The 20,027-nt window shown below is 30.6% G+C and overlaps 2 protein-coding genes across 3 annotated transcripts; both read right to left on the bottom strand.

The window, feature by feature from the left end:
• Positions 1–1,557: 1,557 nt before the first annotated feature.
• LOC101503934 (mitochondrial Rho GTPase 1) lies at positions 1,558–8,637 on the bottom strand. Of its 2 annotated transcripts, XM_004495674.4 has the most exons (15): positions 8,554–8,637; positions 8,204–8,443; positions 7,456–7,588; positions 7,015–7,164; positions 6,718–6,894; positions 6,261–6,509; positions 6,060–6,128; positions 5,871–5,926; positions 5,468–5,549; positions 5,015–5,226; positions 4,855–4,924; positions 4,587–4,699; positions 3,546–3,696; positions 2,574–2,760; positions 1,558–1,916 (listed from the first exon to the last, which is right to left on the bottom strand). In XM_004495674.4, exons 2-15 carry the CDS (start codon positions 8,413–8,415, stop codon positions 1,843–1,845), a joined length of 1,935 nt encoding a protein of 644 aa, XP_004495731.1. In that variant the 5' UTR covers positions 8,416–8,443; positions 8,554–8,637; the 3' UTR covers positions 1,558–1,842. The 2 variants fall into 2 exon arrangements, with proteins under 2 accessions (XP_004495731.1, XP_073223708.1); XM_073367607.1 differs by having other exon boundaries at positions 8,204–8,567.
• Positions 8,638–14,292: 5,655 nt separating this feature from the next.
• LOC101504252 (serine--tRNA ligase) lies at positions 14,293–18,945 on the bottom strand. The gene is made up of 9 exons (XM_004495675.4): positions 18,681–18,945; positions 18,531–18,601; positions 18,270–18,431; positions 18,076–18,181; positions 17,508–17,701; positions 16,675–16,778; positions 16,410–16,593; positions 15,739–15,918; positions 14,293–14,714 (listed from the first exon to the last, which is right to left on the bottom strand). Exons 1-9 carry the CDS (start codon positions 18,811–18,813, stop codon positions 14,505–14,507), a joined length of 1,344 nt encoding a protein of 447 aa, XP_004495732.1. The 5' UTR covers positions 18,814–18,945; the 3' UTR covers positions 14,293–14,504.
• Positions 18,946–20,027: the final 1,082 nt, after the last annotated feature.

The following is a 20,027-nucleotide window of genomic DNA, read 5'->3' as shown; positions in this document are numbered from 1 at the left end:
TCTCGTGGGAACAATTACACAAATTTTAACGTGGATTCACCAATATTCATCATCCATCTACTATCACTTTAAGATTTGTCATTACATATTTATCTATAGAAATATCCTCCATTCATCATTGGCAACTTATAGAGTAATTGACTTCTTCGTCAAATTACTTGCTAATGCAAGAGAACACTTTGTACATAAATTATAATTTGTAAAAAGTCACTTTCTTTTCTCTCTCAATATTACTAGTAAAGGAATTTAAAGAAGTAAATTAGGGGATTCTTCATGTTATTGAATGAATAGAATAGATCCCAAATACAAGAGTATTGACTTATATATAGATTTTACAATAATGGTTACAGAGTAACAAACTCCTAATAAGAAGGCTAATTGTTGTAACTGGTTCTCAACTAACAAATTGTTTAGTTACTTAACTAATAGGCCCCTACAAGTTGGAGGATATATGGTAATAAGACCCACTTAACTAATAGGCCCCCACAAGAAGGCTAATTGTTGGAAGAATCACTTGCTTTAATGAGTGTAGGTCGCGAAAAAAATCCGAAATTCTAAAATAGTTGCCTTTGGTAAATGGCTCTTCAAGATCTTTCCATAACTTGAGAATAGAATCAATATAAATAGTGCTCTGGAAAATGTGAGGCCACAAGGTTCTGATAATCGAAAAAATTACCATATTATTGCAGCTATCCATAAATCAAAATTCAAATATGTGGATGAAGGATATGACAAAGACACTTTCATGATCGACTCTAGTTATGACAATTACAATCATCAAGAGGAGTTGTGACAAGAACTGATCCCAATCCCAAATTTTGGTTAGGATGAAGAAAATAGGGATTTCTTGAATCCTGCTATTTGGTGGTTTGACAGTAACAACTGTATCCACGTCGAACTATCCGAGTCAGACATCTAAAGGTTTTAAGATTGCGGCAAATTAAGAAAGCAGTATTAATTTGGGACGACAAATTTACAAAGTTGAAGAAATTGATTTTTTTTACGGTGCTGCCACATTACTGGTAAAGAAATTTAGAGAAGTCAATTAGACGATCCCTCATATTACTGAATGAATGGAATGAATAGACTTTGTATAGACTTTACAACAACGGTAACAGACCAGCGAACTCCTAATAAAAAGGCTATTCTCAACTAATTGTATAGTTCCTAACATATGTTTTCTTTGATAAACTTTCAAATTCAATTATATTAAAAATATACTAATCATAAACATTTTACTACTTTTACTCCAAGCCCCTCCTCTCCCCTCCAAACTTCCAAACATAGCCTAAGTAATTCAAGGATCTCCAAACTGATTAAACCTTTATAGTACTCCTCAAACCTCATCCATCATCACCTTCACCACAACCCCTTAAAATATATAGTTCATTAGTCATAGCACACTACATTTAATTGATTGAAAAAGGATAAAAAAATACATTTTTAAAAGACATTATATTTAATCTTTAGGTATTTCAACAGATTTCAACATCAACTTCGGATAAAGGTAAATACAGAGATGATGCTTTCATTCTACAAGAGTTTCCAGTAATGAACTGGACCTGAAATATAACGCTTTATTATATATATTGCTTCACAAAGCCCCTAATAAAAAAAGACTAACATCCAATAATTTGTATATAAAAATTTTGGTAACCTAATTCAACATTGACAAAAATAAAAATTGAAGGTCGTGATATAATCATAATATCATAGCAAACTCTACAACAGATGGCTTAAAAAGAAGCCTTTTAATGTTAAAGGCCATGTAGTTTAGCCAAAAGAGCAGACTGCATTCAGATCAAGTTATAGATCACGACCAATTCACAAAACCTTTGTCTTTTAGCCAGACGCATTCTTCCTTGCAGCATATACCCTGAAAGCAGCCACCCCAACAACCGCCACAGCCGCTCCAACTGCAATATGATGGGTTGATAAAATTAGCAAACATGGAAACAAACGCGGCAAATAAGCAAAACTGGTCAAAATTTAAAGTAATTAAAAGACGGTGGCAGACACAATAGCCAGAATATAGAAAGCCCCATCATTTAGCAACACTTTCTGGAGAAACCAGAAAGATGGCTCCCAAGAAGGTCCTACAATGCAGGGACTTGGGTAACTGCCATTTATTTATTTATATACATTTGCTACCATTTGATCTTGTTGATAATTCATTGGCTACCTAATTCCTAAATTCCAACTCCAAGCAACATCTACCCATCAAGAAATCAAAAGAACATGAAACAAAATTTACAAACCAACACAGGCAATAAAGGGACTCCGATGAAGTTCAACGATAACACAGGAGAAACAAAACAAGCTAAATGGAAACACCAATAGGGACTACAATTATATACAACCTCAAAGGTTATAAGTGACAAATCATTGCAAAATTAAAATGAACTGTGCAACCAAAAGAGAGAACACATGAACCTAGATAAATCACATCACCCAAAATTTAAATAGGTTAATATCATTTTAGCAAGTTGGCACACAAGATCAACAACTTTAATATACAAAAGACAAAAGGAACTTAATCGACAACCAACAAGCCAACCTAAAAACTGATATACCTGAAACAAACATAAGAGATCGATTTATGAGCCTGTGGTACTGCTTGCGGGTTTTTCCAGCTTCAGTTTCTGGAATGCTTAAATGAGGATGCTCAGCAGCAGTTACAATTCGGCGGAATAGACTGTTAAAGTCACCTAATTTCACACTAATTGGTATAGGAGCCTCTACTCCCATGTCCTGACTAACCTACAAACCCATTGGCATGTCAAAAGTACATTGCAGTTAATACAGGATAAAGCAGTAGCTTGAAATTTCTCAGTATCAAGCAAGCACATATGTCATGATTATATATTATATACAAGCCAAGGAAGACATCAGAATATAATATTTTTTCTTGACAATCTGTTCTAACACAGCTAGGCTTATGTCCATCACTCCTTTAAATTGGACATATATACTACAACAAGAACCTATATTAAAATGCACAAAAAAGTGAAAGTGTTCCAAAAAGAGTGAAACAGTCTAATTATAAAGCCTACCAGAGCCATCACATTATCACAGTTAACAAATAAAACATAATCTATAGAGCCGAAACAAACTTAAGCTTGATAAAAGAATAGCAATATTTATGCAGAAGGCGTATGACATGTTAATTTCATAAATGAGTTATAGCAATATTTCCAAAATCTTAATTCACAGCTCAAAACTGCCATTCAAAGATGACATACGGTAAATGCTCAACATAATGTAACAAGTCCAAAACATCACTCTGTAAAAAGTAAAACAAAAAAAACTAAACTAGCTTTCAGTCTGCTTAATCATATTTCAATCTGAAGATCAAAGCATACACATACAAAGATTACTACACGCTATATTGTGCTATTCAGAAAGTTCGGTGAAATCATAATTCCAAGACGTGTCATTCACCACATTAAATATCTCTTTATCTAACCATCCAACAATTATGTAGAGCAATATGCACAAACAATTATGTACATGATCCTGCAAATGAAAAAGTTAATGAAAAATACCCTTGTTGAATCTTGTATAGCCAATGTGAATGAATCCAGGTCATCTTTAGCTGCAACTATAAGGCAGGGCACCTCATAGCCAGTATTTTCTCCATGACCAGCAATTTCTACCAAGAGTTCAGACGATGCCTTCCATGAAGACTCATCAGACCTAAAATGAATATTTAGTCAGCTGAGCTCTAAACAACCAACATTTTTCCAGGTACTTGGTATGAGTTGCCTGTTGCCCACGGTCCAGACCACACCAAATGAAATTACAGTTAACCTAGAAGCCCTAGATGAATTCGATGAGTTGTAAATTTATGCAGTATCTTTGAATGAATAACATGCAAACTCAAAATGACTTATAAATCATATTTTAAAGTTGTTCGCAGCTTTTGTTTGTACTCCTTTCAGTCTCAATTATAAGCAAAAAAAAACATGTTTGGTGGTCTAAAATATATGCAAACTTATGTGCTTTTTCACCCCGTTGAATGATGTCATTCCTAAATATCTCTAAATTAATATAGTTTTTATTTTCCAACGGCCTTTTCATTCCCATGGAACATGTTCTCAATTAATATAAAATTAGGCATTTTTGCTAATGATCAAGATTGGAGGGGGAAAGTCACAATTGCTAGTTTGAAAAAACAACCCCGATTTGTGGTTTTCAGCCTATAAGTTGTTTAAGAAAGTTTGTACAAATGTACAATGGAGTTATTCATTTAAGATGTAGAACAGTTGCTTATGAGCTAAAAAAACAACCAAGAAACGAGTTGTAATTTCTAAGTTTTTATACACCACACAGGCACTGAGTAATTTAATAGTGAAACTTATCCTTATACTGATGAAAATATTAGAGGAATAATAAAAAGAAGATGGAAGTCAGAAGTCCTCCAGTAGAAAATATTTTATTTCATGCTGCTTGTCTCATTTTGCATAAAAACCATTTCTAACAGGACTAATTAGGACTTAAGTATTTTTCAAATTAGCTATGTAACAAATGTAATACATAATTTCTATGGTATGTTGGTATAATGAGCTTTTAATAGCCGCGGTAACCTGTCATGAAGGAAAACTGCAATGTCACATGAAGCCAAAGACTCCTTATTTGCCAGCAGCCTTTTAACTCCACCTTCAGGAATCTCTCTCAGCACAAGATATTTTTTGTTTTCCTGCAAAAAAAAAATGATAAACCATGAATTTGAAGATATAAATGCCAAGATGTCTAATACGAATACATCAAAAGAAGACTTTGGTGCTGGAAAAGGTAAAAGGGATAAAATATCTTTCTGTCACAATATGAAGATGTCAATCAAGTATCATTTACCCGAGAAAATTCAACAACATTTACAGCATAACGATCCTCGTCGGTTGGATTGTAAGCTTCAGAATATGGCCTGTATTATGAATTCAACAACAATAAGGTATGATATTCAATAATTATAGCTATGTTATCAGGAATCTTCAAAGTAACACAATGAAAATACCTTCCAATGAAAGAATTCAACAATGAAGATTTTCCAGTCTGCCTAGGCCCAAAAACAAAGCACTGGAACACATTTCTTTCTGACTGTTGTTTTTTGCGATCTGAGCGTCGCTTCCTAGTTACACGGATAGCAGATGATGGATCACTAGGGTAACCAATGTATATGAGATTCTCCACACTAAAGGCTGGGTTAAGAAGTGTCATGAGTGCCCACTGTCCAAAAAAATATATATTATTAAAAAATTCTATGGTGATGCAATTAAAATGATATATTAAAAAATACAGAGACCAGACATACAGCCATATGTCATGTAGAACTGAGACAACTTTCATTCTCAAAACACTTTCCAAATTGGGTGATAAGACTATACTTAGAAACCTACCACTCTTCTACAAACATTGTTCCACTAAATTTTAGGAGGAAGGAATAGCGACAAATAAAAGACTTGTGCACCTCTGACAAAAATGCATCAAGTGATAGTCCTCCAAATGCATTCCTTTCTGCAGCGTCCTCGTATGGATTTCCAATCCAGGGACTGCAATTAAAAATAATTAAATATTAAATATCAAATAAAATTGGCAAGAGTTTCCTCATTGACTGAGACTCGTGAAAGGAGTACCTATAAAAAATGTCATATTTGGACTTTGTAAAACAATTGAAAAAACAAAATCAGAACGTAAATACTACATCCTTAAAGCATGTGTGTACATTTAAAAAATTGCACAGCATATGATAGACTCCACATCACACTGCCCCCAAACCAACTTAAGAAGAAACCTATGCAAACAATTCCACATTTAAATGGTGGACAATAAAGTAAACTTATCTAGAACAAAATATGTGGTAAGCAATCTACCTTTCTGGTGCTGTAGAAAACAATTCTTCAATTTCACGGGGTCGCAGCATCCCATCCTGGAGGGAGGAAAAGATGTGGTTAATTTGCAACTTGTATAACGAAAAAGTCAGTTGAGAGATTGTCTGAAACTAATTGAGGATCGGCATGAAAAAGTGAAATTATTCAGGATCATATGCGCAAATGACATACACGATCGCCATCAAATGCATCAAAAATTGTCTTCAAGAAATCAATTGCTTCAGTTGTCAATTCAACACTCTGCAAACAATAAATCCAATGTGGATACAATTAAGATACAAGTCCCCTATTGTCAACAAATTGATCTTAAACAGGTATAACATATAAAGAACACAATAGATAAGGCCACACAATTCATCTCAAAAGAAACACCTGATCAGGTTCACATTTCAAAGGTGGAAGTAGTTCTTCAGCAAACTTGATATCATCACTGTATCCAAACTTCCTAAGCACAGTCCATGTTGTCTCAAGACGGCCTTTTTCTATGAAAAGGGCATGAAGAAATAGAAATCCTGTCAAAGTAAGCCCTCGTTCGTTCACACCTTCGGAGAGTTTTTCTTGCACAACCTTCTTTACACCCACAATTTCAGATGGTTGCAAAGGAGCATTGAAACATTTAACCTGAAGATAGTTTGGTTAGATTTTACACAAATCATATGCACAAGTTTTACTGTGACAAAAATTTCATATGCACAAGTTAACATACCATAACATAACCTACCATTACATATGTTAATAAGCTTATAATCAAACTATGAGGTGTCATATAGTACTCGGATAATAAACAAGCCACAATTTTGACGTTAATATAATAAGGGAGAGTTAAAACCTGAAAATCATTCAATTCATCATCACTAAGGGCACCATCTCTGTCATGGTCACAGAGGATAAAAATTCGCTTCAAAGCTCGCACACATCGAGGCTTTAGAGTCTGTGACTCTTGATCAAATAAAGGAGCGGTTGGATGAAGAACAGCCTTTTGTGCATAGTAGAAAACTTCAGCGACCTTCAACAAGGAAATTAAATTGCAATTTTATAAAACAAAAACCAGATATATTTATCGCACCTTTGAAATAGGATTTCAAAAAAGGAGGAATTTGACTGCAATAGTATGAATAAAAGATACCTGGATAAGCTTAGATGCGGAACACTCGATGCAAGTTTCAATCTCTCGAAACTGTTGCATTATTGGTGACATCACCTGTTCTAGGCTCACCTGATGATTGTCATCTCGCAAATCAAGCTTACAACCAACCACTATAACTGGAACTTTTACCTGTTAATTAAGTTCAAATATCAATGTGAAGCATAATTCTCTGAAAATGAAAATATATTATGTGAATTGGATTAAGTTGTAAAATTAACAGATGTATACAACAAGCATGTGCAATTTACAATAACTGGTTTAATAATTTACAATTATCTATATAGAGTCTCTCACTTCCTTTCTTGCAGAACATTAATTTTATCCTCTTTTTTCCTATCTTTTCACTTATGGGGGCTAAATGAGCTGTAGTTGACTACAATGTACTTCAGATGCAAAAACATACAAAGGAGAGATGAGAACCTCTAGATCACGAAGATGCGGGAGCCAATATGTACTTAGACTATCAAGTGTCTCAGGCCGATCACATGCATAAGTGAGGACAACTGTTTCAGCCTTCTTTAGTTCTTCAGCAACTTTATACCTTTCCTCAACACTGAAACAAGAATATAAATAACAACCACAAGAAGAATAAAGTGAAATGGGGAAGACATTCAGATTAGGGTAAACATTTCCCAAGCAATAGCATGTAGATAAAAACATAAGCATGCAATTGCATTTCATGGAGTGATTTCATAGTGTAAACTTTTACATACTTTCTTATTAGGCAAAATGGCAGACATTAACATAATTTCAAAAATAAAAAACATAACATAAGGTAATGATATTGCTCAATTAACAGTTAAAAAGGACAACATAATGTTTATATCATGTTTGGATAAACAGCTTATAGCATATGAGCGCTTATATGTAAGCTATTTATATAACTGAGAGTAAAATAAAGCCAAACTGTCGATATATAAGCTATAAGCTATAATCTATTTTCATTACTATCCTTGATAGCGAGTTGTTTGCAAAAGCTCTCCCAAACAGTTGCATAAGTGCTTATGCCAATAGATGCACTCAAATAAACAAATCTAAACATTAACTCCGAAACAGCAAAAGATTTGTAGATTTAATGAGAAAGAATCTTGCGTCCATTATTGAAACTCCAAAACGCGATTATTTTACTAACGAAAGAATGTCGACGAGAACGTTAAATATATTATACCGGGAAGTGGTGTCGATGATTGTGACTGGCACGCGATCAGGATACTGATCTACAGGTAGAGCGGTGGGAGGCAATACCGGAGCGACATTGACGGGGAATATGTCATAGGCGGCGGTAGTAATAAGGCTGGATTTACCGGTTCCTTTATCTCCGGCAACGACAATACGAACGCCGGTACGACCGCGAAGGGTTGTTGCGTTAGCTCTTACCATGGATACAGCAAGAAATGAAAGAAGAAACCTAAAATCAAAATTCGAAAGGAGTGAAATGAGATTGCGTTATTAGACTTAATAATAAAGAACGAAGCTCTGTGTTGCGAAAACGACGAAGGAGTTAGGAGAAACCCTAACTTTAACGGTGTATACACTACCCTGTGGCTGTTTAGGCTTTTCACTTCTACTGTTAGTTATAAATTTATTTGCCTTGCACCAAAATGCGGGTTTTTTATATAAATATCCCATTTTTTTATTTTAAATATCAATATGCCCTACTTCCAAAACAAAATACTAAAATATTCTACTTTTTAGTCCAAGTTGTAAGTCGCAACTTCGAGATGCGACTTCCTGAAAGAAAATTTTTTATGATTTTTTTTGTTGAATATTGGGTATATTATTATATTTATTATATTTAATAATAATAATGGATATATTATATTGAATATAAAAAATAAAAATAATAATTAAGTTAATAATATTATATATCTTTTAATAATTATTATAATAATAAAAATAATAATAATAATTTTAATAATAATAATAATAAAAAGAAAATTCTATTAATTAAAACATTTAAAAAATCTAAATATTATTATGAAAAATAATAATAAAAAATTTAATAATATTATAAATTTTTATAATAATAATAATAATAATAATAATAATAATAACAACAACAATAATAATAATAATAATAACAATAATAAAATACATTAATAAATAATACTAATAATTTTATAATATTCTAAATTTTAATAAAAATAATAATAGTAATAATAATAATAATAATAATAATAAAGTAGATTATATTAATAAAATAAAATTAGTTAAATTGAAAGAAAAAATACATCAAATTTATATTTTATCATTATTATCATTAATTTTTGTTTATTAGATAAGAAAAATAGGAGGAATTTGTTATAATAATGTGCCAAAAAAGAGGAAGAAGTTGTTTTACTAATTTGCCAAAATAAAGGAAGTTGTTATAATAATTTGATAAAACAAACGTGTGTTTCTGATATTTTGCCATAAAATAAGAATGTATTTTCTTTTATTTTATGGCAAAACATCAGGAACACTTGTATATTAGAAAATAATATTAGAAAATCTTTTGCTTAGGTTTTTATAGAAAAAAAAAAGTTTTTATAGAGTTACAAAATTGCATTTTTTAAATATATTTTTTCTATGATAATTAAAATTTTAAAAAAGTAACATCTAGTGGATTTCTTTTCTTTTTCTTTTTTTTACGGAAAACATCTAATGGATTTCTTTTTTACTAAGTATCTAGTGGATAGCGATACAAATACTAGTATTGCTTTAAATGAGAGTATAGGTTCAATTTCTATTAGAAAAAGAAAATTCATATCAGAAAATATATGTTGCAAAATGAATATATACGACGCTTTATTTAAAAAATGAATATAAAAGAAAATTCAATATTTAAACAAAAGAGATGATGTTTTTTTATGTTGGATTTATTTCAATTATATTATATTTTAAAAAAAATTAAATACTTAATTTTAAATTTAACATATTAAAATGTCTTTCTTTTTTATATTCAACAAAATGAATATATACGACACTTAAAATTTTCCTCTCTTTTATGATGTTACATCTCAAAATATAATTATCAATTGATTTAATATTTTATTATTTTTTAATTTATTAAAATAAACAAATAAATAACTAAAATAAAATAATAGATGATTGCATATCTAAACTCCTCAAATAGTAAAAATTTCAATGAAGTATAAAATTGCATTTGTCCAGTAACTTTTTTTAAGATAAAAAATAAGGCATTTAGTACATCTATACATTATAATAAAGCAAACATAATAAATTGGCAAGTTTGACACATGTCAACAAATTAGAGTGTTAAAAAAATATCAATTTTATTAATAGAAATAATATGTGTTGATGATTGAGAAGTTAATAGTCAAAAACTTCTGTTACATCACGATCTTTGTCTACGATACATCCGTGAGAACTCAGTGGCCAATTAAAAAATTAAAAATAAAATACAATACACCACAACTACTTGACAGTTTTTTTTTTAAGATGTTGTATGCTTTAGTTGAGAAGTTAATAGAATACATAAGTGAATGACCAATTAAAAAATAAGAAAATAAATTAAAAATAAAATATAATGCGACCTGTAATAAAGCAAAGATGATAATTTGACAAGTTTGACACGTGTCAGCTCAACAGAGTTGTTAGGAAGATATCAGATTTCTGTTACTAGAAATAATATTATTTTTTAAGAATAAAATTAAACTTATATTACACGACTTTGTACACGGCTCAGTTGAAAAGTTAGTGGTCAATTGAAAAATAAAAGAATCAAAATAAGAATAATGAATTAAAAATAAAATACACTACACCACTACGTTAGTGGTCAATTAAAAAAGAAGAAAAATAAAAGCAAAATACAATCAATCACACCACAACTTGACAGATTTTGGAAACCACCTCTCTCATTTCTTGCGTCTCTTATAAATATCATTCATATTATCTCTCTATATACAATTCTTTCTTATTCATCTTTATCCCGTGTCTGAAACAAAAATCATTGTTATTTCAATTTCTCCATCGGAGTTTGTTGCTTCAATTTCTCCATCAGAGTTTGTTGCTTCAATTTCTCCAATAAATGAGTTATGGAATTTGGCTGTTAGAGTTGTGTTGTGGTTTCTGTCTTGATCTCCTCAACGTCTAACAAAATTTGTATGCAATGGAAATATTACTGAGATTAATATTCATGAGCTTTTATTTATCGATCTGAGATTAATATTCCTGGTTGAACTATGTATTTATTCGTGTTGTATATAGCAACTTTCTGGAGTATATATATACTTTGTATTGTTTATATTTCTTAATTTTGTCTCAAAAAATTGTAAATTTGTATATGTATATTTCTATCCTCTTATATAACATATGTCTTAATAACTCTGATTCTAAATTCACTCATAAATAGTCAACAAATTGTACATTTGTATATTTATATTTCTATTCTATTATATAAGATTTGTCTTATTTAAATTGTCTCATAAATAGTTGATGTCCGTCCTAATAATTTTAATTCTAAGTTGTCTAATAAATAGTGTTGTCATTATATTAAATAAAAAATAATAATTTATTTAAGTAAATATAAAATTTATTTAGACTTATTAGCCATGAATTCAATTAAAATTTATAGACGTGAAGGGAAAAATAATCATTTATTTAAGAAAATATAAAATTTATGTAGGAATTAAAGAAACAATTCATTTATTCATTGAAAGTAATGGTTTTTCAAACTTCAAACACTATTTTATCAAATTTAAAAACCAATATACTATACATTTTATATTCTAAATTTATTATTAAATATCACGCAAATTCAAAATTTTTCTTTAGTATTTTGTGTGTAGTACTAAAATGAATGATATTTTGCCACTTGATACAACAAAATTTATAATAAGTTTTTTGGAAAGAAAAAAGATTTTTTGTAAAATTCAAAAAATAAAGAATCAAAGTAAGATTAAGGAGTGATGTTGGAGTCATATTTTTCATCAATAACATTGAAGAAAGTAATTTTTAAGTTAAGTTAGAATTAGATTTTTTTAAATTTTTTTATTGTAATTTTTTTTTAAGTTAACTTATTTTTTTAATGTCAACTTATTTTTTTAAAGTCATCTAAAATCGTTGTTTCCGTGCAACGCACGAGTTACATACTAGTTAGTCTCAAAGTAAAGAATTATATAATTTTTTTCTTAAAAAAATATAATTAAAAAGATTTCAGTATTGTTTATGTACGTATGGATCAAAATGTAAATACTAACATTACACATTGATACACAGCCTACTAAAAACACACATTCCTCCTATTATAAGTCACTTTTTCGATTCTCAACTGCTTTTCACAATCAAAATCCCTTTTTTTATTCAACTATTATTTACCTACAAGAACTATGATACTGATAGCATCTACTATTAATTAATGTGTAAGACTAAGGGGTGCTAAAGTGCTTAGCATTAATCAACGAAATAAAAGAGAGATAATTCGTTAGTTTAAAATAAGTGTTTATTGTACTTTTGATTTATGTAATATTGGAGAAATATGATTGCATTGATTTGTTAATCCTATTAAGCTCCTGATTGCATTGATTTTGATTGAATTATTTTTCAAAATCCCAAGATAAATAAGAGTTAGAATAATAAGTGAATAAAACTTTCAAAGTAAATAATAGACGTGTAAAAGAATGAAAAAGAAATCCACAAGTTAAATTATAACGTAAAAGGAGACGAAGCAATGAAGGGACAACCAGCAGATGAAAAAAACATGAAGAAATGCATTTATGCTTCTCTTTAATATCTTAGAAGACAATTTTAATTTTAATTTTTTTCTTTTTATTTTTTCTTTTAAAAAATTATTTTCATTTATATTAATAAAAATATAAGTAAATGATAAAAAAAATAATATTATTTTACCTCATCATAATTTTTTTCATGGTCAATGTCACATCAAATTTGATAAGTACAATAAACCCTTAAATTAAAATTAATTTAGTTTATTTTTAATTTAATTATTTATTTAATTTAATCCACTAGATTGAAATTAAATTAAAATGGAATTAATATTTATTAATGTTAATTAAATTAAAACAATTTTATAATAGTTTTATCTGTTAATAATATTTTTGCCTTTAAAAAAATAACTATATATCTCCCGTCTCCCTTTTTTTTTTCAACCAAATAAATGAGAGAAATAAATACACTTCCCTCTCTTCTATTTCACTTATATTTTCTTATACTAAAAGAACACATTAAATATATTAATCTATTTCTCAGATATTTATTTATTTTCACACTCTTTTTATATACTTTTTCCTCACTTTCTCCCCGCAACAAAACTATTTTCATGCTATGATCTATAATAACTTACGCCTATTTTATCAAATAGATCAAGCACATCAAAAACCAACATGCAAGCATCATAAGATGGGTGACCACCTATAGGCCTCCGATCACCTATTCATATATCCCTTCCTCTTGTTCTTGTCCTTCTCTAAACAGATGCAGCTATACCTTGGCAGTACTTAACGTTTATTTTTTGTTACAATATTAAACGGCTTTTGTCTGTACTATTTTTTCCAATAAATTTGGTTTTTGAACAAGTATTATTAAAATCATATTTACAAGGGTTGTGACCAACATTACCATCTAGTAAATGAAACACAACTATAAAAAAGAAAGAGGGTTTAAAATATATATTTTACAGAAAGAGGCAGATGGAGTGTTAATGGTAGGAATTAAAATAGCAAATGAAAGAAGGAACATTACATGATAAATGATTTTGAAAAAATTAAGCTATTTTAGAAAGGTTGGCTTTGACCGAATAGAACACTACAAATTCAGAAACATGCAGAGCATTACCTTAGAGTAAAAACAATAATCAAAATTGTAAAACTAGTGATCAAAACTCTAACAACCAGTCAGATGGCAGGCTACCAATAAAACCACCCCATTCCCTCACTACTACAATACATTGAATATTCTAGTCCCAATTTTCCAAACTGCATTGCTCTTTCCAATGAAATTCGTAACAGAATTTAGTATATGTGCAGCTCGATTAAATTGAACACGTTTCAACCCCCTGCAAGACAGAAAGCAATAGACTTCAGAATTTTAATCCCATAAACCAGGATTCCCTTGTATTAAATTTCACTCAAATCTGCTATTCATACTGTGGCATGCTATTAATACCAGTAATACTGTAGTTATAGAAGTTCACCCCAAAATGCGCTACTGTTGAGGGAGAAAATATGTTTATTGAACCAAACAAAACCTCCATCCAATGTAACCGAACTTTAGTGAGAAGGCAACAAAAATAACATCTTTCAAAGAAAAACTGGACATCCAATCCGGAGTCTTAATATTTCAAAATAAATAAAAGCACAAGAGAGTAAATAAAGCACAAGGTCTATAATTTGATGAGTTACAGAATATGCCAAGTATTGTGCATGTTCCTGAAGATAATTAACAGTGGTCATAACCTACAATTCTGAACTAGCTCTTCATAAATATCATTCAGACTAAAAATAATGCAATTAAGCCTTTGATTTCTTCCCTTTGGCTTCATTATTAGGTTGGTTCTTGAAAGGCAGGAAAGACTTTCCACCCATGAATGGCCTGAGAACTTCTGGTATCTCCACCCCATCCTCCTTCTGGTTGTTCTCTAGTATGCAGCAAATGGTCCTCTCAGTAGCCGTGAGAGTAGAGTTCAACAAATGAACATATTGCTTCAGCTGCTCATTGCTCTGCAACAGTAAAAAACATGCAAAGGTTAACGACTAAAATTGTGAAATTGCAGTTTCTAAGAGGGTTGAAATCAGTTAGCCAAAAGAACACATTGCTCATGGCAAAACATATGCATTCGTTGACACAGTTTAAGCAATCAGAGTTGAACTGACTGCAGAATATTTCAGGATTCTAAGCAGAAGTAAACACCACCACCACTGACACTTAATCTCAAAATTAAGGGTGTTTACGGATTGGGTTAGGTCAGTTTTGGCCAAATCCGTAATGTTTACATCAAATCCAAACCAAACCAAAATTAAGGGTGTTTACGGATTGGGTTAGGTCAGTTTTGGCCAAGTTCGGTTGGGTTCGTGGTTCATAAATTAAAAATATTTTTTTTTATTTTAAAAGGATGCAATTAAATTTAAATACTACAACATCTCAAAAATCATGAAATTCTATCTCAACATACCATTCAATACTTAAAATACATCCACTAACACAACAGAATACTTAAATTAACAACAAATCCTCAAATAAAATTCAATAACTAAATAATAATTATACATCACTAATAGAAAAAATAAATAAAAATGTCTATGCCATGTCAAATGGTTGACTTGGCGGGTTCAAAATCTCAAATAAGCTACCCGGACCAAACACCATTGGGTTTAAATGGGTTGGTACATATTAGACCCGAACTTGAATTAGTTGGGTCAAAACACGGGTTGGATTGGTTTAGGTGACCCGGTTCGGGTTTAACCGTAGCCACGAACACCCCTACTCAAAGTGTTTAACAAAGATAAATTTACTTGTGTGCAAAATAGAATTTCAATTAAAAACTAGTCACCGGAGAAGAAATGAGTTTCATAAATTGATATTTCAGGAAGAATGAGTTTCATAAATTGATATTATATATTCTGACATATACGGGAAAGATCCCTCCCTCTCTTCTCTCTGGAAATGAACTTCTTCATCCCAAAGTTACCAAATAGTACTAAGTAATAAATCCAAACAAATTTGATGAACTTGGGCATAACTGACCTTCTTCTGTCCATATCGAATTTCTAATTTTCTGGACTGGTAGTCTGTACAATTTGAACAGGACACCAACTCCCTGTAAGTTTGAGAAGCTGGAAACCATGCTTCTAGATCATACTTCTTTGCTGCAGCATCATTTAAAGCACCAGATACAATGGAAACAATTTGATATGGAATGTTCAACTGCAGTAAATAAAAAGCAATTACATAAGAGAGGAAAACGGAAAACAAAAAGGAGGGCAGAGAAAGAAATCAAATTAGGTTGAAAACAACTAAGATCAATCTGTATGCAATCACAACATTCACATAAAGTAGAATGAGGTGGTGCCAATGTATGTGTATGAGTACTTTGCCAACACAGAAGTCAGGCAATGATCACAAAATACAACAAAGTACTAGATACCAAATTTTACAAGAAATATAGAGATGCATTGAACATTCCCCTGGTTAGACGTGCTTGGCATGTCAAAGACAAGACAGTGGCTTAATTCCATAGATTAGTTTTACCCAGGGATTCAGTAACATTTACAAAACTAATATAAACAACATATATAATATATAAAATAACATATAATACTCCTATCTCGTAGGGGAGGGGAATGTAAATTACTCTATTATTTGAACTCAAATAAAAAGATGACATTAAGCATGCTTTATGTGGCACATCACCGTACCGCCTTGTAGAAATCCTCAGAGTTCTTAAGCATTTCCTCGTGCATGTCCCATGAATCATTGTCATTTGGGGTAGTAATGCAAAACTGCTCCACTTTCTCAAATTGGTGAACTCGGAATATTCCTAGTGTATCTCGACCATGAGATCCAGCTTCTTTACGAAAGCAAGATGAATATCCAGCATATCTGCAGAAAGCATATTTCCAGAGTTAAAAATAACACAGTTTTCCAATTTAAATGTTAAACATGACACTAAATTCATAATACCTTATGGGTAGCTGTGTGGGGTGGATCCAATCATCTAAATGATATGCACAAAGTGGCTGCTCTGCTGTTGCAATCAGATATTTGTCATCTCCTTCGCCAGTTACCTGATATAGTAATAATACTTCCTTAAATATGCTCAGAGGAAAAGATCGGAGAGGTCTTTGTCTTAATAAGTTTCAGATAATATAATCATTTACTCCCTCCCGTCTCCAATGTAAACAAAAAAAAATTTGAATTCGGAAGTTTGAAATATAAGCAAAGTTAACTACTTTCATAATATTTAGGGATTTCAATCCTAAAATAGCCCTAAATTAATATTAAATTTATTTTTCAATGACTTTTTTATTCTCATGGAACAGATTTCCACGAGCATTTGAGAATGCATTTTTTTATTAGATCAAGAAAACTCATGAACAAAATTTCTTAATAAGCTTGAGGTAACTTTTGCTTATAATTGAGACTGGAGAAAGTATAATACAAAAATGCCACGATTGCACTATGACAATATGCTTCTTGTTTTAAAGTTTTTGTAAGGAATAGGAAATCATTTCCTTCACAAAAATTAATAAATGGAAATCGTAAACCAATGTGGTATCTTTGTCATCAAGAATGAAAACAAATAAACAGAAATAAGAAACATTACAATTATGCTACTGTAAGTTTAGCACTAAAAAGGATTAAGCGTAAGAATTTAAAAATCACATTAAAAGTTGTATTTTCTTGAAAATAATATCAACAATATATTACAGAGGCATCATCAATATGTCTTAACATAAAATCAAATTCATATATGGAGACCTAGATCAATAATGGAATCAACTTTAGAATTTTACCTTGTAAAGTTCTTCGTCAAATTGGGCTAATTGAGCACACTTGGACATTATATCTTTTCTCATGAAGAAAGGAGTTTGTAATAAAGTATATTCCCTTTTCTCCAAAAACTCAAGCCCAAAGTTGATTAGAGCTTGATTAAGACGAACACCATCTCCTTTGAGATAGAAACCTCTACCTCCAGCTACATCAGCTCCTATTATGTATCAAGTAACATGACAAAAAAGATTAGGATACATACAGAGATGGTATACGACCAATTAACTGAAAGAAATTACACTCTGTAATATTAAATTTTAGGGTATCAAGCAACATGTTACATCAAAATACTCAACACCGTCTACATTCAGGATATAGTTGCAGAAAGATATTGTGCAAATCATGCAATAGTGCAACAAATAAGCCAAAAAAACACACATGAAATGGTTAAGGAAGCAGACAACAAGAAAATAAGCGTTTGTTTGGTGGCAACATCCTGATCTAGAATCACATTCCAAACCTCAAATCAAATAATAAATAAATTATATATATATAAAAAAAATTGGCTTCAATAGATGAATAAATTCAAACCTCTCTTCAAATCTGCTATCCCAAGAAGGTCAACAAGATCCACATGATTCTTGAGTTTAGGTTCTACTCTTTTGTCACCCCATGTTCTAACCACAACATTGTTGGCCTAAAGCATAGATTATCCAATTAATTTGAAGAGAATCATAATTATATAATCAGTGAAAAAATAAAGAGTAAAAGAAAATAGAAGAGACCTCATCATTGCTGATTGGAACGGAATCGTGGACGAGGTTTCCAATGGTTTCCAATTTGGAATTCAAGAGGTTTAGAGTTTCCCGAACCTCGACCTCTTTATCCGCTATAGATTTTTTAGTCTCTTCAGATTCAGCAATAAACTTGGTTGCATCTTCACCAGCCTAAAACACAAACACACGAACAATTGAATATTTGAATGTAAATGTAATGTAATGAGGATTTGCATGTTTGAGTGAAATGAAGATAGTGACGATACTTACACGCTTGAGTTTGGAGACTTCCTTATTGATCTTGTTGAATTCTTTGCGGAGAGTCTCCAATTCGAATTGACCTGATAAGCATTGAAATGATGAGATTAGGTGGAATTGACATTGTTGTTAAAATGAAGATTGAAAGAGAGAGATGCGTACGCTTTCGCCATTCTTTGTCGAAATTGATGACTTCATCGACTAATTCGACGCTGGCAAAACGACGGCGTTGGGATTCGCGGATGAGTTCAGGGTTGTGACCCTTTTCCTCTCTGAATAGGTTAATGTCCAACATTTCTTTATCTCAGCTGCCGTCAACCTATAACTCTCGATGAAAATGAACTGACGAACAAACTACACAGAATCAGGGTTTTGTTAGAATGTTAAAGCCTTAACACACTTTTTTTTTCTTTTTTTTTTTACACTCGCATTAAAAAGGAAATAGTGTTAAAGGGTTTTGTTTTAAGGTTTGCTAATTGCTGGGCAAGGTAAATCCGCTGATTATAGGGAATAGCAAAATAGTCTTATTTGGTAATTGACATAACTTTATAGGGTTTTTTATATGGCTTTTGTTTTAACCTTTATTATTTTAATTAATATCTATTATTACCCTTTATAATTTATCTTAATTTAAAAATATATCAGGAATGTTATAATTGCAAGTAACACTGAAGTTCACTATTCAATACAAAATAAACAGAAAAATGTATTTTTAAGTATAATTTTTCTCTACACATGTATAAATTTTATCTTTTAAATTATAAATTTTTTTTGCCCCTCTAATATTTGGGTTGGGGCCAATAATTAAGAGATTTGTCAAATTGACAGCTCTAACTATGAGCCATGAGCTCATCTTCTATAAACTAATTCATCAGTTATTCGTTATTTTCTACCAAATAAAGTTTGATAGGATTGCGGGTTTAGTTTTCGAGGTCTAAGAGGGAAAATATTGTTTTTAAAAAAAAAAAAAAAAAATAATAGGATACCTGGAAATAATACTGCAATTTAAGATAGAAAAGACCTAATAATTCACTAACCACTCACAAAAAAATTACATTTTATTCCATCAAATAATACTAGCAGATATGGAATCAACACGCGGCTTTATAATTTTAAGTGAGGTTTTAAAAAATTAAAACAATACTATAACAAATAATCTTATAATAATTCAATTGCACTTAATTCATATATTTATGTTGTGGGATTGATCATGATTTTATTAAAAATAATAATAAAACGAAATAAGGATTTTAATACCTTGATGTAATTATGTACATTGAAGTCTATTAACTATTTGGTTGTGTGTGTAGAAAAAAAAAACTAGTTTTGTAATTATAAAATAAATAAATGTTTTTCTAGGATCAACCAACGGCTGCTTTGATATATAGCCGTTTAAAGTTATTTATTTTAGTTTAATGGCCTTTAAAACCAATTTTAATGGAATGGTTATATCTGTTATATAAAGAAGAAGAATATTTAATGTATATACATGTGTAAATATTATTTATA

This window comes from Cicer arietinum, chromosome 4 (assembly GCF_000331145.2).
Source record: "Cicer arietinum cultivar CDC Frontier isolate Library 1 chromosome 4, Cicar.CDCFrontier_v2.0, whole genome shotgun sequence".
NCBI classification, from domain to species: Eukaryota; Viridiplantae; Streptophyta; class Magnoliopsida; order Fabales; family Fabaceae; genus Cicer; species Cicer arietinum.
The sequence above is the reverse complement of the archived record's forward strand: the minus strand, read 5'-3'. Positions and strand labels throughout refer to the sequence as shown.